Genomic DNA, 24,389 nt, shown 5'->3' with positions numbered 1-24,389 from the left:
GATAATGTAAGAATGTATCTTATTTCTGCAATGGTCACTTATGAGATAGCTTGCAACGGTTTCAAAGATTCCTCAAACAAGGTTCCTGCAGTTGGGGTGCTCTTTCTGCCCTGAGGGGCATCAATTTCTGAGTCAACTGCAATAGGCCCACTGGCTAAGAACCCAATACATGATGACTTGCCGTCCCCACAGGAAAAAACCGTCATCAAAAGCTGTCACATATTCAGCATTATTCTGTGAATTACAAAATGAATTTGACAGTTTTAGGAGTTTTTGCCATCTATTTTCCACTGTATAGTATCTGGTTAGCAAAACTTCAATATGACTGATGCAGAATGTTTTTCCTTCGTTCAAATTCCTGCATAGTTACTTAAATATTTTCTTCTGTTCATTGGGAATTTTTACCATGTGTATACCTTGGCTTTGTGAATAAAGCTGTAATGTTTTGTGCAGGAAAAATTCTTGCATTTTAAAAAGGCAGCAAGAAAGTTGTCAGAGGCCTTGGTTTCTAGTTGCCTTAGTATTACAAGTAGTACTCCCACTGGAAAAGAATTTTGAGGAACCTTGATTTCAACTCGAGCGAAATATTTACTTGTTCTGCTTTCTGTTTCTTTGCATTTTGATACAGATGAAATGCAAATACTTGCCTACATATTTGAACATATGTAACACTGGCCAAGGATATTTTGCTTTCTACTACTGTCCTGAGCTAAGTGGAGTTAATGCTACCAATTCTGCACTTTTCAAGGAAGTTATACAGACTTCATATTTATTCATGAATTCGGATGCTTTTAATGGAAACAAAAAAATAATAACTTAAAAATGCGTGTACATTTTTTGACAGCATATTGTGCTATGACTAGTAAAAACAACAAGCATATACTTAAGCATTAAGTTTGCTTTTACTCAGTAGAAGTTTCTAGAATAACGTAAGCATTTAGTTTGCTATCTCTCACTAGAACACTTAGTTACTATCAGTTTATCTACCTCTCGGCAGCATTTCAGAGTGAAAGTTTTCTAATCCCTCTCTGGTTATCCTTCTGCATAGTTGAAAAAATGTTTTTCCTGGCTTGTTGCACTTAACTGACGTGGCACAATTTGTTTTAGACTCTAATACCAAAAAGCGCAGATGGTATGGCAGCAGACCTAGTTTTTATTCAGTTTCAAGTTCTAAGAGACATAGGCTGAATAAACTACTCACCACTGTCTTAGTATTTGAAAGGATCATGTATACATATTTTTATAAAACTGGCAAACAAAGCTGGACTTATCCTAGGTTAAATACAGTATGAAATTCTAAGCAGAAATGCTATGTTCAGGGGATAGTCAGAAAATTCCTCTTTATATGCAGTGGCCAATATAAACCTTCCAGTGTCAGAAGGCATAGCATAGGTGAATACAACGAAGAATACTCAAACTTTATCAAACCACCTTCTGTTCTTTAAAAATGCTTTTACTTTTGTTGCTGATTTAATGTGTCACACTGAGTGCAAAATTAATGTAGATCTGATATAGAAGAATGCAAATATTTTTGCTAAGTATTCAACCATATATCAAATCTTGACTAAGATACTGGGCATCTGTAAAACACCTGTTTTACCTTTACTGTTGTACTGCACTGTACCACACAATTTACCTTTTCTCACTCTTCCAATACAGTCGAATCCTGCTATAATGGACTTCAAGGGACCTGACAAAGTAGTCTATTATAACCAGAGTCCACTATAGCCAGAGGTGGTCTTGCCACACACACAAGGATATACCTACCAGGCTCCTTGTTATGATGTTGCACCCTAGCATGTGTAGTAGGTCAATGGAGGCATCCATTTAGGATGTCCACACAGAGGAGAGGAGGGTAGGGTGAGTGTGGACATGTGGACATGGGGAGGGGTCCAAAATTGTCAACAAATGGTATAATATTTTTACACATACAGTACTGTAATGTATTACTGGTAAGCAAAGCAATTACTCAGTCAACAGAAAATCTTGCACTTATTACTTTATTCCACCTTACACTGAAATTACATGTTAGGTGTTATCAAGCTATGATAATTTTACACGTATGTACTATAATGTATTGTTGATAAGCAAAGTAATAAGTCAGTTTCTTCTGCACTGCATTTCTTTCTGCCATTTTAGCCACGTATTTGTGTAATTTGCCAATGTTAAGTCATCAGGACATCTGACTCGGCTGGGTCACTGGCATTATGTTCAACATAATGTTGCAACATTGTCAGTGCCATGTTTGCTTTATGTCCTGATGGTGTAGGTGCCACTGAAACCTCATCATCAAAGGATTCATCATCCCTTTGTGCACAGTCGACACCTGTAGACTTCACTTAACTTCAGCTACAGTGTCCTGCTCAGTCAGTACAGACTCTGTCCAGACCTGTTCATCAACTACAAGAAATACTTCAGACGATGTATTCTGGTCCAGGAAGTGCAATTCTATCAGTCGTTCAAAAATGTTTCCACAGTCAGGGACAGCTGTAGAGCTGGATGGTTCTGGATGATCATTCATGGTCTGAATATCCTTGACAAGCCCCACTATCTTAAAACAATTGCTGTCTGTAGTAGCTGTTATTTCATTCTCCCAAACTAAACATGCCCAAAGCAGACTGTGGAGTACATCAGCTGCAAACTGTCCAGATCACTGTTCTCAATGGCCATAAGTTTCCCCAAAAGTCGCTTTCTTTACAGAACTTTAAAGTTCTGGATAATTCCCATGTCACATGGCTGAAGCTGGCTGGTATAGTTGGGTGGCAGAAACTCCAGCTGTATTGCTTTAAGCTGTTGAGCAACAGCTGGATCATGTGTTCTACAGTTACCAATGATAATCAGTACATGATTTTCCTTGAAAATGTTTCTGTCCGATCCTATCAGCCACTCACTGAACAGACTGCCAGTCATCCATGCTTTGCAGTTGCTTCTGTACTGCACTGGCACTGATTTCACACCCTTGAAACATTGTGGCTCAACTTCTCTTGTCACCAGGTCAAGTCTCCCCTTTGAATGTCATTGTGCAGTATGGCAGCAGCTTAAACAGCAAATCTGTTTTGTCTGCATTGATGATGTTATGTTCATATTGGTCTAGTAGCTGTGGTAGTATACTTTGCAGAAAGTCCTTGGCCAGTTCTTGTGGTACAGACCCCTATTTCTCCACTCAGAATGCGGAAGTTAACAGCTAGGTGTTTCTTAAACTGATCCAACCAGCCATCACTGCAGTTAAAGTCAGTGTGACCAAGTTCACGAGCAAAATTAGCTGCCTTCTCTTTTAATATTGCACCAGACAGGTGCACTGACTGAATGCACTTGCTTTAACCAAAGGAGAAAAGCATCTTTAATGTCATCATATGTAGACTTCCCCATTTTCTTGCTACTGTCAGCAAACTGCCTGGAGGATTTGTATTTCTTACGGTTAATCAAAATATCACTGTCGACCATGCTTGCATACAGTGTCAGCCTGCATTTTATTTTTATTTTCTTTTAAAACAATGATTTCACATTTTAACTCTAGAGTTAATGAAAGATGCTTTGAACTAGCTGACTTCTCCACCATTTCACACAAAACGTCACACACATGTAAATATTGCTCATAAGTATTCCACTATAACCAAATAAGACAAGCCTATCGGCAGTCGGGCATAAGCAAAATTCTCTTATAAGCGAGTTCATTACATCAAACTCCTTTTCTTCGTATCTATGTGAGTGTGCGGCCAGGACCTGTAAACCTTCTCCTTTATATCAGAGTCTCCATTATAACTAAGTCAGTTACAACAAGATTCTATTGTATTTGTCACTTTAAAATATAAGCAGCTAGACTCTTCTCCAGCAGTATTTTGTTACTGTATGCTCCTCAGAGGTCTCCTGGTTCAGATGCTTAGTAACTACCTATGAACCTTTAACTAAACTGCTTCTGCATAAAAAAGGCATTACCTTCAGTCTGTCTGAAATACTTCCCAAAGCAAAAGAGGAGGTGAAAGAAGCATTTGAGAAGGATCATGGTATGAGAATCCTTATCCAAAGCTGAATGATAAACAACTCTTAAAAGTTTTTAGTTCTATTCCTAGACTCTCAAAGCACATTTGAGACTTTGCCAGTGGGTTATTCTTCCATCTGCTCCTTACTGCCTCTTAGCATACCACAGAAACTGCTAGATATGCCTTGAGTAAAGTATGTATAAGGATCGGTCTCAACAGGAGGCAGCCTCCTTGAGTATAATTACAACAGGAAGGTAATCCTATATAATACTGATGTTGCAAGATAACAGGAATACAGTATAGTACTTTGGGCAATACTGAAGCGGTGAGAAAATCTAACCAGGCGACAAAGATATTCCAGAAAGAGTAATTGGAGTTTAATAAACTAAACTGAATGATACAGAGGTGAGGAAGAGGACTGTGCACTTAATTTAGATTGATATTCTAGATGAACATAAGAACACTGTTTTGGAGATATGGCATTGCTTAATTGTGCTTCTAAGTTTTTAAAAGTCATTTGTAAAGAATGCAAATCCCAGGTGTGACTTGTGAACAGTCTTCTTGCACATGCTGATTATTTGTGACTATTGTATAGTTCTGTGTTTACACATTTCACTGAAGCACAGAGACCTCAGAGTTAGGAAATATAGAGATAGGGGTATGGGGTGCAAGGCATCCCTCCCCCAAAATAGAGAGTTGCATCCCTTGTGTGAAGTGTCGGAAAAGAGTAGAATTGGTGTCAACATAGTAGGAAAAGGAGCAAGAGATTTTCTTCACACCTGCTGTTGGTCACCAGAAATACAACACAGCAGCAAATAGAATGCCAGATTGTATCCTTACTGGGATATATTCTGGAAGCAAACAGGTAATTATGCTATTGTACCAGTGATTTGTTAAGCCAGACCATGAATGCAGTTCTGGAGACTATACAAGAAAGGGACTCCAGGAATATGGAGAAAAGCCAGCAGAAAAGTGTGTGGGATGCAGGGGAAAATATATGAATACAGACTAGAGAAGCCGAATCAATTCTCATCTGAGAACAACATACTGGTGGGAAAGATGTGATATGGGTGTAGGAGATCACATCAGGGAGATGTGATGTGGATTATCCTGAACAGAAGAACAGCGGAGAAGAGGGGGAAAAAGTGGTTTGTAAGGAGTGACCACTCCATGAATCTGCAAACGTACTTACTAATGGAAAGGGCTATAGGCCCATGGAATAGATTTCATGAAAGATTGTTGGAGACAAACTACTGAAACTCTCAAAGGGCATTGCATAGGTGGTAAATGGGTGAATGGTAAATTTTATCAAAAGCATTGTAGGATAGGCTGATTGAGTTCTACTGAAATTAACTGTAGTGTTGTTTAAGAGGTTTTAGTGAGGTATTCAGTATTTATGTGATTAAATATAGCAACATCATTCAGTTAAATGGTTTGGTGCATGAAGTAGAGATAAGAAGGGAAAATGAATTGTTATTAAACTGTTTGGCCTGTTAATAAAGCATTTGACAGGGTGAATGAGGAATTTATTATACTGGAGGAATGAGGATGCAGGAATTTTACCTTGTTTCACTAAGAAAATGTTTTAAGGGGTACAAACAGTAATTCAGTGGAAAAGTTTAATAGGGAAGATAATGCATACAAGAATAGGAGAGAGGTAAAGGTGTTCCGTTGCTTTCTGAATTACATTAAAAGCTGAATCTTGTATTTGGGATTTATTAATTGTAGTATTTCACAAATAATGTTTCCATGAATATTTATTAATAAATTAATTAATTCATTGTAATATTTCACATATAATGTTTCCATGAATAAACATGAAGATTCAAGCTTTCATTAATGGACTGTTTGCAGGGGCTAAGCCAGGGATTTTGGAATTGTTTACCATCATGTGTACTCATTTCCAGAAAGTAGCCATCAACACAACTTGTAAAATTACTTGCATTATTTTTTCCTTTAAATATCATTGCTACAGTTTTAATATTTACAATTGAGTAATGTCTAGTCAAAATTATGACCAGAAAAAAACGAACTTGTCAAAAGCTTTATCAAGACAAAAAAAGTAAATATTTACTGTGGTCCCCATACATCTAGGTTCATCTGGGTGACAATAACTAATCAAACCTTCCGTTTGATGAAAGTTTGTTTTGTTTCTATGTGTTTATACACCAACAACAACATAATCACAAACACAGAGGAGAAAATGAAAAGACCGCAGTAAGTGCTACCAATGCCAGCACTTAAAGCAGTCATTTTCGAACAGTAATCACAGAATATGAAATAATACGTTTATACTGACAGCTTGAATGCTAGTCCATAAAGAAGCCCTCCTGCACCATATACTAACTCCACAGTTGCACAATCACCTAAGAAAAATGAAAAAAAACAAAAAACTACCATATGTGACAAACAGAAACAGCATTAGCAGCGACTCTGTATGGGAAAGAGATACTGGGAAGTTACTGACCAAGGAGCTGTAATTGTAAAATGAAACCAACTTATGCGCAGTTGCCCCTGACAAGATTTCCTATTTGAAATATAAATTCTAATTTCATTGAGTGTTTACTTACAGTGTATACAGCTTCTGGCATTTCAGAAGCACAGTATCAGACTCAATAATTTCACAACCTGCTGAAATCTGAGAGGAGTAATCATCATGAGAAAATTTAAACCCCTGAGACCAAAGCAGAAAGATTTTTTGTAGTAAGCCAAGTTAAAGTAACTCAAGGAGTTTATGCCTTTTAATTATTCTGGTTTGATTTGTAAATCTATAGAGTTCAGTCAGGCAGAAAAACAGAGACTCTTAAAAGCTTGCCATTAATCTTTTACATTTTCTATCAAGTACAAGAAGTTCTGCACTGGATCGGGCAGTGCATCTGTACCACAGTCCAACAGCCTTGCTGCTAGTCGTATGGCAGTAATGCGGTCTATAAATATCACAAACTGCAAACTTCTTTAATTACAACTTACTACTGGCAGGCTTCAAAGGCACCAGGGACCAGAGGTCATGTTTTTCCTATTCTGACTGAATCAGTGACACCAGTAATAATATCATCTGCAGCCAGACTAACTTGGCTTCATAGTATTGTACAATCAACATACCAAATGATCGTTATGATTGTCACATGTCTTATGTCTAGCTTACTACTCACAAATCTCTCTCAGCTGTCTACAACAGTTTGCTCTCATCTATTTATTGGCTCCATGGTCCAGTTTCTTGTTTTCCTTTTTTAGGCCAAAAGCTTACTGAAATCTCACATATCATTCAAATTCAAATTATTTAATATACTTAAAATCTAAGGACAAAAAAAAATAAAAAAAAAAAACATACAATAGCACTCTTTATAGAAAAAGAACTGAAATAAGTATTATATGAAATTGTAACTCATAAGTTAAATGATGAGCATTACGCAAAACCTTTTTAAAGCTAACTAGAGTGTGCGTGTGTGCGTGTGTGTGTGTGTGTGTGTGTGTGTGTGTGTGTGTGTGTGTGACTCCAATTAGCCACTAGGGCAAGAGGTTCCAGAGGAATGGCAGTTGTGATGAACTGGAGAAAAGGCCTGAAAAATAAAGGTACATCCCAGAAATCCCCCCCCAGAGTTTAGAAACACAGGGCTCTGTTTGGTATGTATAGGAGCAGGAGTTTTCCAATCAGGGGAGGGGGCTATCCAGATAATGCAAGGCTAAATACATGAACACCAGGACCAGGAAGATGATTTTCAATTGGGCTGCCACTGCACAATGAATATTGCTACAATAATATGCTAGTAACAAAAAGTACCAGTTAACAGTGCAGCCGTTGGTGTTCATATTTTGAGTTAGGAAGCTCCAGAGAGACAGAATTACAGTAATTCAACCATATGAAGACCAAATCTATGAAAGTGTATTGCATCTCTGACAGGTATTTGGGTGGAAGAAGGCTTCTATTCAGATTCTACTTCTTACAGGATAAAAGGAAGTCCTGACAATTAGCTGAAACCTCATCCTTTGGTATTAATCTTCAATTGACAACAGCGCCGAGAGTGCATACCTCAGCAACAAAGTCAAGCCTTTCGCCTCCACAGAGTACATGAACACAAGTCTGGGAAATTTGAGTTCTTCACAGTGGTCTGAAGTGCTACAGCCATGGTCTGTACCATGTTAAATTTCAGATGATTAGCACACAGACTATAGGGAGTCAAGGTCACCTGCAGTTGTGTTAACAGATATCAGGTCCAGAGGAAAGGAATGAAAAGATGTAGCTGGATGCCATCTGTACATTAACACTCATACCTCCTTATGGTGTCCAGAACTTTCTGGGTCAAGCTTACTTAAGAGACTTACTAGCAAATAATAGGCAGTATTAGAAAGAGCAAAGAGTTAACAAAATTAAACTGACATTGTTAGTCTAGGATGTCCTGCAATTAAGACATTCATCTTTGTTTGCCACATAGTATTCATATTTTCATATTTATGTTCATATTTCAATAACTGAGAAACCTACATTTTATTCATGTGTGGTGTGAAATACCAATGTGGGAGACAGAAAAATTCACTGAAAATGCTGGTTTATATCACACTATGATGAAAGTAGTGCTTGTTGTTTGTTAGTAATTATAAAAGTAAGCAACAGTTCCATATGTACTTAACATTTCAAAAAACAAGTGACGGTAAAGTGTTGCATGACATTAGATGAATCTTTAGATGTTGTTAAACAAATCTGTCTTTGATATTTGCACTGTAAATCATAGATCTTGAGATATCCAGTGTCATTTGCATTGCTAGTTATACATTTAAACATATGTTTTCATATTTCTGTAGATACCTCAATAAACATGCACATATAGAAGAATTTCTTGTTGTCATGTGAAAGCTTATGTCTGGTTAACAAAGATGGTCTAACAATACATGTGTAGGATATGCAGCTTTCAAGATATGAAAATTTGTGAAAGTTGAGAAAAAATATAATTTGAGATTTGTATGCATTATAATATATTGCAGTATTTATAGAGAAGACTATGAATCCACTAACACCATCTCTTTAAAGACTACTTCTTACTGATAACATGGCTATCTGTACAACTTTAATAGCTTATACTGTTCACAAAATATTTTCTCTTGTTTATCTTATGCTTTTTAAGTTTGCTTTTTAGAAAATGCTCTGGAATGCAAGACATGTGTAGGCTGATAGACATGTGGCATTCCACACCACATAGGTTGTCGTTTGTCTTTTCGGCTTTTCCCAGTTAGGGGTCGCCACAGCGGAACTCCGGTCCGCTAATGATTGGCAGTAGATTTTTATGGTGGCAAGTTGCCAGCCCAATGCCCAACCTTCAGCGATGGCACGCCCATTCACACATGTCTTTTGGAGGCCACTCGACCGCAGGGAGGACATGCAGACTCCACACAGAAGGCACTCCAGCCGAGAATCGAACAGGAGAACCTCTTGCTGTGAGGCAACAAGGCTACCACTTTACCACCGCAGCATAGTCAAAATTGGACCATTGTTCCTAGAGAATGTAAACTAAAAGATTTGCTACAAATTAGTAAAAGGAATAGAGTCATGGTAATAGGTATTAATGAGTTAATGGTCATGTTATACTCCTTTTCAAATATCACCTCCTAACATAGGCATTTAAATGGAAAATAAATGTTGTGCCAGCTTAGAATCGATAAGAACTTAGAAAAACAGAGGATAAATAAAGCCTTAAAAGAAGACAAACCATTCCAAGGCATTATAAGAAAAATTCATGAAAAGATTCAAGAGAGATCAAGAAAAATCACCACCAGGCAGTAATGCTGATCTCACACCACCAGATCATTTACTACCCTAGCAAAGGCAGTCTCACTATGATATTTTGTTCAAAAAACAAACTGAAAGAGGTCATGAATATCATAACAATCATACTAATAAAATGGAAAGGTAGCAAATGAGACAATAGTAACCAAGATCATCAAGTTTAGCAGTAAACCAAGCCTGGGGATCCAGCTGCCTCTTTTAATAACACTGGAAAAGTCCTGGGGCTCATAGATGTAATGATAATTTGCAGAGCTGCAGCTGGGCCAAATGGCACTCTGGGCAATTCCTAGCTGGTGTACCCCCTTAACAAAATTTGAGCAAAAAAAAAAAAACAACTTCACAGTTATTCGAGTGTCTGTATCCAACATTTATTGCATGCAAACTTCAAGCATCTAAACCTAGACAAATGTGTGTGGTCAGTTATTACCATATGTAAGGAGGACAACACTGTCTACAATGCTGCAGGATACTTCGGAAGTAAAAAAAAAAAAAAATATATATATATATATATATATATATATATATATATATATATATATAAAACACACACGCACACAAATGCACTGAAATGTGCATATTTTCCTTCTGAGAATGTTTGAATTCTTAAATTGAGTCTTTTACCTTACCCTCACAGACTTATTGTATTTGTAAGAAAGGAAGTAGGTTTCTGAAGTGTGAGTGGTTGCACAAAGTCAGTAAATGCCATATACATCCATTTGCATCCCTAGACACACTACATAACTTCAAACGTTTACCCTCAAGTATGTTTGACTATTTTTCTACGCAACATCAACTTCTATTAAAATGCATTTATACTATTTAAATCGGGTCTATATTAGCGTATCGAATGGACTAAATAGCGAAAGTTATTTAGTTGATCCAATACTGTCGAAATGGCAAAATAGCGAAGACACGGAACATCGAACTTTTTCCCCAGGGAAAAAATTTGGTGGGTCTTCTTCGGACTTTGCCATTTCCTAATGGCAATCTCGGAGCTGGTATATTTAAGTAGGGGGGAAAAATTCACTGTTCCGTGTGTTCGATATTTTGTGGTTTAGACATTCAGTACAATGAAATAGCGTTCATTATTTATATCGTACGATAATGTAATATAGACGCTTTAAATCTGCTAGTGTTCTAATGAATGGGGAATTAAAACTAACTTTCTTTTACACAAGTTAGACAGATCTTGTCTTTTGCTAAATTAATCTGCACAAAAATTAAGTTTTAAAATAAAAGGACACTATCATTTCATAATTTTCAGAAGCAATTGCAGTATTTTGTGGCATTCTTCCTTTAGGTTTCTGAATGTATTGATATGCATTTTAATGACACAGGTCTGGCACGCGTGTGGCTGTGTGTTTGTGTTACATAAGTACACTGTACTGTGTGTGTGTGTGTGTGTGTGTGTGTGTTAAATCAGCACAATGTACTCTCCAAAGGTGTGTGTGTTAGAATAGCATGGTGTCTTGTCCATTTTCAGTGTGCATTCTTTACAGAAAGAGATGCAAGTGTCATGCAGGATATTTTTGAAACATGTTTAACAAACTTGTGTAATATAAGGCATCTGATATTGCAAAAAGTAGGTCCAGCATTTGACTATTTGGGCATGAAAAGACCTTTTGCAGTTAAAAAAAAATTACTTCATTCCAAGAGATACCATTTTTAAAAGATATGATGAATAACTATTTAAAAGGAAGAAAAAACTTCACTTGAAACAATATTTTAACTTGCTTGTTTCTTACATTTGAACATTAACAAATGCATAACTCCATTATCTGGAAATGTATGCTCCCCAAAAAAGAGCACCATCATGCTGGTAACAGAGACTGATGTTTCTGAAGTTGATTAACAGTCTTCTCTCTCTTCTTGAGTTGTTCCCCTACTAAATAAATAGAAACACCTCCCTCATGACATGCCTTCCACCACACCTGATCACTGCCTCTGCAGGAAACATTATCCATTGCACCTGCATGAGGGATTCAACTCACACCCATCTTTTTATTTTATTTTATTAATAAAAATCTCTACTCTTACATTGCTTACCCTGGGCTGTCACCGAACAATAAACTTTCACCCACAATAATTTCCTCATATCTCTCAGCTAACCCTGATTCTGCAGAACATCTCTTATTTTGCCTCATATTTTTTGCCCTGCTCTTCATGAAATTTTAGATTTTCTGGTAAGTTATTGAGCATTGCAGCCAGTCAATAACACCGTAAGTCTGAAGTTGGAAGCATCCTCCATTAGCTTGGTATTCACATTATGCTATAGCTAATCTACTAAAACCAAGTGATTACCTGGCTAATGTCAGCATTCCTTTCCAACCTAATAACCCCCTCTGTGAATGTGGATTCCTTCACTGTCAGAATCCATGAATGTGTAAATATCTGCATAGATGCATCTGTCCCTCTCCGAAACAAATGCAATGCCAAATTTAAAAATAAAGCCCTGTGGTACAACCCAAATGCAAACAGGCTCTACAATAAAAGGAAAAAGCTAATTTCACATAAAAATAAATCTCTCTCTCCAAGTGCTTAAAATGCAATTGTTAAACTTAACAAGGAACTCTAGCCGTTGATTAAATAAACCAAAGCCAGATAGGAGGTAAAAATAGCCACTCAAACTAAAGACAATCAGAAAGCCTTCTTCAACTGTTAGCAACCTCAGAAAGAATACTCAAAACTGTGCAGAGCTAATAGTAAACAATATCACATATTCTGGCCCATTTAGCTTTAATTTAACCCCCATCCCCTTCCACGAGACCCAAAGCTCATTCTGGCATCCACATACTCCAAAATTGTTGAGAATCAAGTCCTCAAAGCACTACTATGGACAAGAACACTGCTTCTATTGGGCTGGACAGCATATCAGGCTGCCTACTGGTCAGCCTGAAACAGGACCTGTTAACCCCTCTATAGAAACTAATCAGCCGCCATATGGGGTTTGTGCTGGATGAATGAAGGATTGCAACAGTCATCCTTATGTACAACGTGGGGCAATGATGGACCTGGGCAATTATAAATCAACAAGATTGGCCACCTTTACCTGTAAGTCTAAGGTAAAGATCATTATGAAATTAATAAACAAGGACACAGACAACATACAAACTCGCAACCTTAGACAGTTCAGTTTTGTCAAGGGCTGATCCTGCCTACTTAATCTAATCAACTTCTCTAAGAAAGTTACTGAAGTAATGGATGAGGGAAGATCTCTTTACATAGCATATCTAGACCTTGCAAAAGCATTCAGTACTATCCCACACTCCGTATAGCTGATAAACTCACACAGCTAAATGTAATTCCCTATGTAATTCATTGGGTAGCAAACTATCTCACAAACAGAACTCACAAAATTAGGGTGAGGGGCTGTAGCTCCTCCAAAAAAACTGTTACTGGTGATTTACTTCAAGGTTCAGTCCTTGGGGCAGTCCTCTTTGGGCTTCATTTTTTGAGGGTCAGACTAATGTTAAGGGCTGATGGCTGACCATGTTTGCAGATGAATACAAACTTGGTGTCATCATAAACTCTCCAGAGGATACCAAGATCTTCAGGATGACCTTTCCCAAACAAAGAGCTGGCTTCAAAACCATTAAACACCAATAACAAAATGTATAATAGTTTCCTTTGGCAAGCATGCCATCTCTTGCAACCCTCACATCAACAACAGACCCCTGAAAAATTGATCCAGTAGTCAGGGACCAGAAAATCAATGTAGACAATGAGTTATCCTTCAAACACCATGTATCTATTATTGCAAAAAAGCATGGCTAGGCTTCTGAAGATCCTCATGGATCATTAGCTTAGTAAGTACCTAAGAACCTGTTATACTTCTTACTGTTCAGAAAATGCAGGTTGATGCAAATCTTTTCCTCTATAACTTTTTTTTTTATTTTCATACCTTTACAAAAAAACTTTGCAAGGGTCATGAGTGTTTTATGTGTATTTGTTTCATCTTCTCAAGGCAGAGACATGTGGTGGTCCTCGTTTATTTTTGTTTCTGCTGAATGTTAATGATGAATTACGATCTCAACCATCAGGTAAGAAGGTATATAGGTGTTCCTTTTTAGTAGATTTTCAAGTCCTATATAATAGGGAGTAGATGGTAGACAGAATGGGTAGTTTACTTTGCTTAGATTTATTGTTAATGTGATGCTTTCAGCTGAGATGCATTGAGGTTACGCTGGGTACTGCTTTCACTGCGATGGATTTACTGGATGACATTTCTCTGTATATTCCGTTTGATGATATGTGATACATTTACAAATATGCATGTGTGTGTGTTCTAAACCTGGTTCATACTGTGCTGAATCAAACATCTCTGAAAGCAGCCAATGAACATATGCTAAAATTATTTCATTTTAAGGAAATGAAGCTCAAGTGTTTGTTTGGGATAAAGTGTGTATTTACATTTTGACATTCCAAATGAGTCATTGACTTTTATATGGTTCTTTAATTTTATGATATGCTAATACTGACTTTGTTTATTGTGGCACTGGATTAATTAGAATTGTTTACATAATTTCCTGTTCGTCTCCTGTCCCATAACCACCCTGAATTGTGTGTCCCATTTGTGTAATCCTCTTGGTACGAGATGCTGTCACTGTCTAATCATGAGAATTACATGCATGTGCAATTAGTAACACATGGTTCTATTACAGCAAAGCACATGGAGAGATACAAACAAAGAGATGCAGAGTAAACTGTAATGCAATTGCGCAATGAATGCAAATATTCCTTCTTTCTTTTTCCCTGTTAGGTGTACAAAACATTACACAATGCAAGAAAAACTGTCTGAATTGTCCCCCATACCATTACTGTGAGGGCTAAACGGCATGCTTCATCTGAAAATTACAAAAAATGATAAGTACAACCCCTTTTCTTAAAAGCCAATGGCAAGCCAACAGAGGCATTACAAATACTACCCAACAGTAGCATTTCAACAAGCCATTCACAAAAAAAAAAACTGCATTTCAACTCAAAACAAAAAAAAGAGTAAATAAAGGAGTATAAAATGATGGACACTAAAAGAAAGGATATCATGCATAAAAGTGTTTTCATGAGCTATTTAGAGTTAATGAAGAAAGTTCAGAATGTGTTGCTAGAATCTCCACCTCTAATAATTTGTAATGACTGCAGGCAGTAACATATGTTAAATGATCCTGTGATTTATACATTCAGGTATTGGGAATCCATATACACCTGGCTTCATGAGATACCACAGCAGATCAACATATTCCTAATGTAGTAGGATGATATTTAGGCTTGATGACCACAATGGTATGCAAAGCTGCAAGAACATTGTAAACATGACTATAAATTAGCCACATAAAGTTAACAGATCTGTCCTTAGGATTGGTGATTATGTGCTAAATAATCCTAACTATTCAGTGACTTGCATTTGTGAGCATAAAATGTAGGCGTATCAGCAGTTCAAGCGTTAGTATTCATTCTGTGGAACAAACTAAACCTACAATTTTCAGCACCTAGCAGTTGTTCCTCCGTATGTAAAAGTGACTTACTAAGTACTAGGAGTTGTAACTTAGAGTATCGGGATAAATACTTCACCCGTAAAGCTTCAAGGTTTTCCTGCAGTAATCTTCAACCCTGAAGTACTTGAACCGGCCCCAGACCTCAGCCCGCGGGCAACACGGCTCAGCTGTCTGCTGTTATCCCATTTGTGTCCATTCTGATCACATTAGGTATTCTAAGGCAACACAAAGGGACTCTGGGTGACAAAGTTCACAGACGATTGCAAGTTGGGAGCTATTATTAATTCCCCAAGTGATATTGACATCCTGCAGAAAGGCCTGACTGAGACCAACAACTGGTGTCAGAACCATGGCCTTAAGCTCAATGCCAAAAATTGTGTCATCGTCCCCTTTGGGAAAAACTCGGTTCCCATGAATTACCACACTGAAGGCAGTCAATGAACACAGAAGGTGTTATAAGACATCTGGGAACACAGGTTGACAGGAACCTCTCTTTTGAACACAAAGCCCTTCTATGTGGCACATCTCATTACTAAGGGTTTTGCATCCAGGAAGAAAGGCCATTGTCTCCCTCTACGCTTCCCTCATTAGGCCAATCATCAAGTATAATGCCCCATTTGGCATGTACCTCACTAGACACCTGCAACAACTGGAGAGGCCACAAAAGTACCTCGCAATGATAATCCTAGGCCTTAAACACTTGTCCTATATGGACAGACTCAAAAAACTCCAGCTATTCTCTGGCTCATATTGCCTACTTAGAGGTGATCTCTGCTTGACTTGCAAAGCGATGTCTGACCCAGCTCTGTTAGAAATGCTAGATCTAAAGAAATCCCAATCCCTCCACACCACACGCTCCAGAGACCTCAGCCTCCTTACCACAATCAACAGAACATGCTGGAGGGACAGGTTCACAACCCACAGACTGCCCATGCTATGGAATAGACTTCCCATATATGTCAAACAGAGCACCTCACTGGCCCTCTTCAAGAGAAATCTTGATGAGTGGATGGGAAATAGAAAATTCATCCCGGGGATCACTCTAGTGGCTCTACTTGACAAAGGTATTAGGAACTTATGTCGGGAAGCACGATGCTGGGGTAATCCTATGGGCCAGGCTTGTAAAGGCTCCAGGGCCATTAGCCTAGTACACACCTATGAACCTATAAGACAGCAGCTGCCTTATGCATACCAATGTTTGCTACTTCTATAAATTGATAATAAACATTTACATCTCTTGCAGGTTGTAAGAAACAGAGGCAGAACTCTCGTACCAGCCTACTGTTGGTAAGCATCATGCTTCCATCATACATACACAACAGCATATCGGTCACAACATACCACCTGTAAAGAGCCTAGAACATATTCTAAAAGATCCCAGCCTCCAGCACATGAGGTAACACACACTTCCTTTCCACTCGCACATACTGCAAATTGAGATATCTCACCAGGAAAGCAGGCCCAAGCACATATGTCCCTTCAAGTCAATTTCCACATAGGGAAATGTTTTAGTCAAAGGCATACAGACTCCACACTTACCTGGATCAGAAAATAACAGGGTGCGTGTAAGCCAGTCCCAGGATTCATGATGTCACAAGGGTCCTAAGGTCACCAAGACAAGACAAATCAGACCATGACCTAGAGGTGGACCATGTGGGAATATATGACATAAGGCACTCCAGGAAGTGGGACCTGTAGAATGAGACATGATGGAATCTCATGTGTGTGTGTTCAAGACAGCAAAGATACTGTTCTTGCGTAATAAGAATCATTCTGGGTGAAAAATTAAGTACCAAGATCCCAAATATATAGCTAATATCTTGAGAGAGAAATTAACTATACTCATAGCCACATTGTTGCTTCCCCTAGTATGAAAATTAAGCTCCCACTGAAATTAGCTTGAAGGAGTCACATGACCATGTCAAAAGTTAAATATAATACTTCCATTGACCCAGGCAAAATACCAGGATGCATCATTAGAAGTGCAAAGTATGGATTATCCAAGCTTCTTAAATTGTCAACCTTAGAGTATCCATAGGCTTTGCAACTGATGAATTATGCACAGCCACAGTGATTGCTCTGCACAAATGATGCTCCTCTATGAACCAAGCAATTCTACACCCACAAGCTTCACCTCATTACATGCAAAGCCAAAGAACACATCATAGTAGAACTTATTAACACAGGCATAGAGAGCTTAAATCTAGACCCGGTTCAGCTTTGTGAAGTGCAGATCACATCTTCTGAAACTAATAAACTGCTTTGGAAAGGTTACAGAAGCTGGGGGACAGTGGTTACTAAGAGCCCCCACCCAGGTAAGAAATACTAAGAACAAGAAAACCTCAGTGTTGTCTAGCATTCGCTGTATCAGAAGTTCCAAAAATAAAGCAAGCCTAATCTGGACACTTGGAATACCACCACCACAATGAAACAAAAATGAAATTATACTTCTTTCAATAAACAGGCAATTCACCAAATGTTAAGCACTTTTGTTCCATAAACTTGGAACTTCATCAGAGTGTTTGGACCCATAAATAATAAATTGTACAAAACATGGGACCTGAGCAAAAACATCACAATACCACATTAATTAATCAATGTTAATTAAAAATGACCAATGCAAAATATTCTTAAAGCACTCACACTGATAAATCTCACCATAAAACAATGACAGTCATAGAATATAAATGCAATAATTTATTCAAACAGAATACATATTATTATATTCACAGTTCAGAGGCTCACATCTTGAGAAAACTAGAAAAAGGAATAGCTTCATTTAAACCTGGCAGTTTGCTGGCTTGTAGTCTAAGTTGCCACTTTAATTCACACTGCCCAAGTTTTATCTCCCAAGGTCCACCACTTATATTTGTAAAAATCTGTTCCAACACAAAAAATAGGAAAGTTTTGTGGTTTTGACTTGACAATGTATGTTTAAAGAGGGCACTACTCTCATTTAATATTCTAATATCATATATATACTCATAAATGTTGTTGTCTTTTGGCTTTTCCCGGTTAGGGGTCACCACAGAGGAACTCTGGTCCTCTAATGATTGGCAGTAGATTTTCATGAATGCCGAGGTGCCAGCTCGAAGTTCAACCTTCAACAAAAGCACGCCCATTTACGCATGTCTTTCGAATGCCCACCCAACCGCAGGGAGGACATGCAGACTCCACACAGAAGGCACTCCAGCCAGAAATCGAATGGGAGAACCTCTTGCTGTGAGGCAACAATGCTACCACTGCACCACCGCTGATCGGCTGTGATGTTTTAATTGGCTTTCTATTTTACCTTTACAATAATAATGACAATAGTCACAAAAAGGCAATATAAACTACTCTTGCTGAATTACAGTCACAAGTACAGGATACCTTAAAATTATAGGAGTTACTTTCTAACTGTAACGTCTGTCCAATGAAAATATATTTGTATTTTGGGCAGTGTCCACATGTAAACATTCCTTTTTTAGTTCTTTTAGAAATAAATTAGTATCAGAAATCCTTTCAAATTTTTCTTTTAAATTGAAATGCCCTTTATGCACAAACTGGAGTCGTACCAAGAATAGGGCAAATATGGTCATCGTGAATGATGGCCTTCCAATTCTCTTTAATAACCCTCCTAACCTCTTTACTCCAGGGACTGTGTTTAAAATCATAGCATATTCAAAAGGAGGTTTTTCTTTAGAGCAAATGCCAAGTGAATCTCCAATGAAATCCTTTCCTAGTAGGGGAGCAAAACTGAATTCCCATTTTCTAGCAACTTCATTTGTCATATCTTGTAACATTGTCTACAAGGTAACCTCTATCCAAAAACATATGAACCAGCTTGCCAATTTCTACATGAAAGTATACGTCCTCAGATATACTTCTAGAGGCATGTACCATTTGCTTCTTTACTAAACTTTTTTTTTATGCGATACTAAAATGAAGAAATGTATTCTAATAGGGTGGTTTTCTACACAAGGTGGAAACAAACTTTTGTCCAACCTTGTCTTTAATCAAGGTTACATCTAAATAATTAATAGTAATAATAATAATAATAATAATAATTAATGAGCTCAAGGGAGTATGAAAATGTAAATTTTAAGAAGCTAATAGAAGTATTTAAAAATTCTACAAAATTTTCAAGATCCAAGACATTAACTTTCTAGACTACAAATGTATCATCTAGGAATCGAAAATAGGTTGCTATGTACCTGATAAAATCAGATTTAAACACTACTGTTTATTCCCAAAACCAGAGTATAATGTTCTCATATATGGAGAAACAAGCCGCCCCATGGCTACTCCAGCCACCTGCTTAAAATATCCCCCCTCATAAAATAAATCCATAAAATCAGTCAGAATGCTGATGTTTTGGGGAGTACCTTATGTTGAATTAAGCAGGCATCTGTAAACCACTCAAGATCATATCATGTGGTATACAAGATAAATCTATAACATCAAGTTACCAATAGCCAAGAATCACTGTAGTGGTTTTGGTTAATACTTCTTAAAAGATCCCATGAGTCTTGCAGCACATACCTATGTTCCAGGAAAAAATCCTTTAGAGATCCATCTATAAAGACAGCCAATGAGTGAGTTTTGGAGCCAGCAGCAACAACTGGACATACTATCTGCCCTAAGGCATTTATAAGCCTAGCCCAAATTTTTGTGGCTTACGCCACCCCTTATATGAAAAAATACTGTGCCCATTAGTTTGTTGTGCCTCTGTCCAGCAGTGACACAGAGATGATTCCCGGGGTAAACCTACGATCTCCCATCCACAGGTCTAGATTTCTCTTGAACAGAGTCAGCGAGGTGCTCTGCCTCACATGGACCAGGATTTTATTCCACAGCATAGGGAGTCTCTGAGTGATAAATCTATCCCTCCAGCACGTCCTATTTATATCCATGCTAAGGTTTAAGTCGCTTGCTCTAGTGGTTTTGGTGGATTTGGATTTTTTGAGGTGGAGCATGTCCATTAATTCCAGGTTGGACATGGCCTTGTATGTCAGGCACATGTCACCTCTGAGCAGATGGTATGCGACTGAATAGAGCTGGAGTTTCTTCAATCTGGCAGCATATGACAGATTTTGGAGTCCCTTTATCCTTTTGGTGAGGAACTTTTGGGGTCTCTCCAATTGCTGCAGATGTCGGGTGAGATGCATCCCGAATGGGGCATTGTACTCGATCATTGGTCTGATAAGTGAAGAGTACAGGGGAACAATGACCTCACTAGATCTGGATGTGAATCCCTTCATGATCAGGTGGGCAATGTAGAAGGTCTTTCTAACCACTTTAGCAACGTGAGTGTCAAAAGAAAGGCCACTGTCAACCTGGGTCCCCAGGACCCTGATAACCTCTTCTGTGCTTAGTGGATTGCCACCTATATGGTAGCTTGGGGTTACCTTGTTTTTCCCGAAGGGTATGACTATACATTTTTTGGCGTTTAACTTCAGGCCATGGCTCTGGCACCAGCTATCTGTTTCCGTGAGTCCCTTCTGAAGGATATCCGTGTCCGATGCACTTTCCACTATGGCGCCCAGTTTGCAGTCGTCTGCAAACTTTGTCAGCCAAAGTCCTCCCATAAGGGGGGGGGGGGTTCACCAACATCCTTATGCACTTTGGAATGCCAGAGATTACTGGAATAATGGATTCTTCAACCTTAAGAAAGTGAAATAAATTGTAATCAATGACATCCTAGTCCCATAGAGCCTTAAGGAACAAATCAATATTGTGGTAAGCTATATCAATTTAATTCCTTGATCTTCTAATATAGTGAGATTCATTATTTAATAACGTAAACATCTTAGCCATATAATCCATGGACTCCTATCATCAAGATCCACCCACCCTTGTCCGGATTCATGATTCTCAACTCACATTCACCACAAATCTCATGAAGCAATTTCTTCTCATCACTAGACATATTACCAATATACTTGTAACAATGCTAGGCAATACAGAGGTTTTCTGATTCTTACTCGGAAACCACTATTTATCTTGATCTGTCCAAGGCATCTGACACTATTTCTCCCTGCAAGTATTATTGTCAAATTAGATAAATTTAAGGTAAACCACTACATTTCATCACCTCATACAGATGCTGGCACATATGCTGGATTATCTTCCACAATTCCTGTACTCAGAAAGAAAAAAATGTATTTCCATTTTGAAAGCATTTGCTGCTCAGCAGCATTATCCTACTTTATCCTACAAAAAGAATCCCATCACAAATATCAAGAGGTTGCTATGTCTAATTGTCTTTAGATGTGAGACAAAGCATCTTTGCACATAAGGAAAGTGTACTGACATCACTCGGTACATCTCATAGAGGCTGTTTGATTAGATATTTAATACCCTGAAATACGATTTTTTAAATTTACAGAAAACTATGCCTGGCAGTATCTTCTGGTGTTAACTCAGAATATATTTTCAAAGATGGCCAACCAGTTGTAAGATTTACCAGTGCAAGCTGGTTTTTGAATATTAAAATATGCATTAAAATTACAGAGTAAAACATTATTAAGTTAGTATAAAATAAAAACTTACACTTGTTTGCCAGCAAAATCAGTGAATGTGATCTGCATTTGCAAAGATATTTGCTATAGAAACTACACGCACTTAAAACCATGGGACACCCCCCCCCCAGGAAAATAAAAGCATCTAAATAAATATGCTATTAGTGCCTACTTGACTGACTGCACCTCTTTTTCTCCCATAGTAAAGTCTACTAGATGCAAGGGCCTTACTTTGCATAATGACTTGGTTGCTTGGAATGAGTTGTCACATGTGCGGCCTTACTTTGCATAATGACTTGGTTGCTTGGAATGAGTTGTCACATGTGCGAGTGGAGGTTGTAGGAATCAAACTCATATCTTCAAGATGTAGTTAATTTGCAGCCACAGACTGGCAGTGCTAAAATCACAGCTCTCTACAAAGACACCAAGCTGCAGTTTCAGATAGAATAATTTTACAGCTGTGCACAAAATTATTTAATTATTGTTGACCAACCAGGATGGTTAGAAAGTTTTACTTTCTTTGTATGTATGTAATTACTAATAGATCTGTAGTTTGCTTGTATGACTCATTTAGTATTTATAAATTCCATTGCAAAAATAACATGGGCTAAACCTAAATATGAACATTTGTAAGCAAGCTTTGTTATCAGATACAGTAAATAAATATGTTTAACCCTTAAAAACATGCAAAAATCAGCATTTAAAAGTCGGTATGCACTATTACTAACAAGTGATCAGGATCGACCAATCACTCCTTCAAAAATGTTGTGCTAGGGTGGCTGTCCCCCCATCGCCCCAACCTAGTTGTGCTACTGCTTTATAGAACACCTCACTCTGATGATTCCATTTCCATATTTTGTATCCCCAGAAGGCATTTCTTTTGTTGGTCTACACAGTTACAATTTATTCAAGTCTGCCCGTAAGGACCGGGACCTTACCCCTCAACTACAACCACCACTTTCACCTGCCCAAAGGTTGAGACCATATCAACCACTGAAAATAGAACGATCTTAGACCTTTAGATCTGGCTTATAGAGCTAGTTCCATGGTGCCAGCAAAGCTGAGAAGTGCCTCCTTTACCTTCCCCATAGTAACAGAGGAAGCAGAAAGCACTCAGATTTCATGTCTGTCCCATTCTTTTCCCAAGTACAGTCTGGAAGTCCTGACAGTGTGTTTAGCTATCATTCCAGTGTGACAAGATGCCAAATTCCATCCTCTGCCATCTCTATCAGGATTTTGTTTCCATATGTTGATTTATATGATGGACTTATAGTATCTACAAGGGAACTGATAGAAATTAGCCTTCTCAGAACTGTAAAATTCCATATGAATTTTCAAGATGTTACTTTAGGTAAAAAATGTTGTATTTTTTCAACAAACTGCATTTTGATCCATGTATATTTTTCTATACAATTCCTCCAGGTTATTAAAGAAGCCCCGCCCCCAGCTGAATCTGAAAGTGAGGTAAGTTATGCAGCTGTTTCAATTTCTTTTCTAAATTCTTAGATATCATTGTTTGTGCAGATTTTCTTTTTCTATTTGTATTTTGCTATGCCCAGCCAAAGCCCATGGGCAAAATTTATCTGTATGCAAAGTCAAATTCAAAGGAAACGTGAATAAAACCAGGCTGGAGACCTTTTTAAGCTTTATTAGTCCAAGTCTGATTGTCTGGTTTACATAATGCAGGAGCTCTTAGCCTGATGAATATTGTTCTGTAATGTTTATGACCTGGATAATGTAGACCTGATTTGATTTACTGTATTTTCACATTGCAGTCTACCTTCACTTCTGCTGGTATTACACTTTGAGTTCTGGGAGTTAAGAAGGGTCATAGTTATCCATTCTATAAACATAAACTTGGCATTCTGTAGACCTCCACTTGCAGAAAATGAATTATAACATTAATCTTGCAAGGTCCTTACACTTCTGACCAAGAAATAAAAAGCAAGCATCACACAGTGGGACATGTAATGTTTTACTTTGTTATGACATTGAAAACACTAAGTATGTATTACAATGTCAATTAATTTTAGGAGAAATTATTACTAAAGGGAATTGTCAGCTCCCCTGGGCATGCAGCACTGATATTTTTTCTACTTGTCTTTAATTTATCTTTTCCTTTGAAACAGCAGCAATATCTGTTAGCAGAAATGCATTATCTAACAATATTTTAACAGTCTGCTATACAAATATTTGCAAATTTTATCTATGTATGCATATATCCTTTGAACAAGTATAAATCATCTTATTTGTAGTTGCTGTTTTAATAAAGTTTTTTTGTTAAAACAATGTCTGCAAGCTTTAAAAATCTCTTATGTTAAGATTGCTAGTTGATAATTCATAATCCAGTCAGTATGTATATATACTTTGATGAAAGAAACTCAGATTCCCCCCACAAAGTTATTGTAGGGAAACAGTGCTGTGGTGAGTACAGTGTGCGGAAAAGATCCATTTCAGAACATTCATAACTGTATTCAAAACAAAGATGAATTTATTGAATGGTGTTACCAGACAAAAGTATTATTATTACAGAAAAAAACAGTTGGAAAATATGGCTACTTTAGAATTTTCACATTTAACTGTAGTACTTTTTTCTTTTCATACAGTTTATCTTGTTTTCACTTTGAATCAATTC

At 37.7% G+C, this 24,389-nt stretch overlaps 1 protein-coding gene across 1 annotated transcript in view; it reads left to right on the top strand.

Annotated features, from left to right (window-relative positions):
- The window catches only part of ANTXR1 (ANTXR cell adhesion molecule 1), a 1,493,128-nt gene that overhangs the window by 1,095,104 nt on the left and 373,635 nt on the right, over positions 1-24,389 (top strand). Inside the window, exon 14 of the mRNA XM_044083028.1 lies at positions 23,177-23,218. Within this exon, the coding sequence (XP_043938963.1) occupies positions 23,177-23,218 (42 nt within the window). The remainder of the gene's footprint in view (positions 1-23,176; positions 23,219-24,389) is intronic.

The sequence above is a fragment of the Protopterus annectens genome, chromosome 9.part0, assembly GCF_019279795.1.
Source record: "Protopterus annectens isolate FY-2018-M chromosome 9.part0, PAN1.0, whole genome shotgun sequence".
In the NCBI taxonomy this organism is placed as follows: domain Eukaryota; kingdom Metazoa; phylum Chordata; order Ceratodontiformes; family Protopteridae; genus Protopterus; species Protopterus annectens.
The sequence above is the reverse complement of the archived record's forward strand: the minus strand, read 5'-3'. Positions and strand labels throughout refer to the sequence as shown.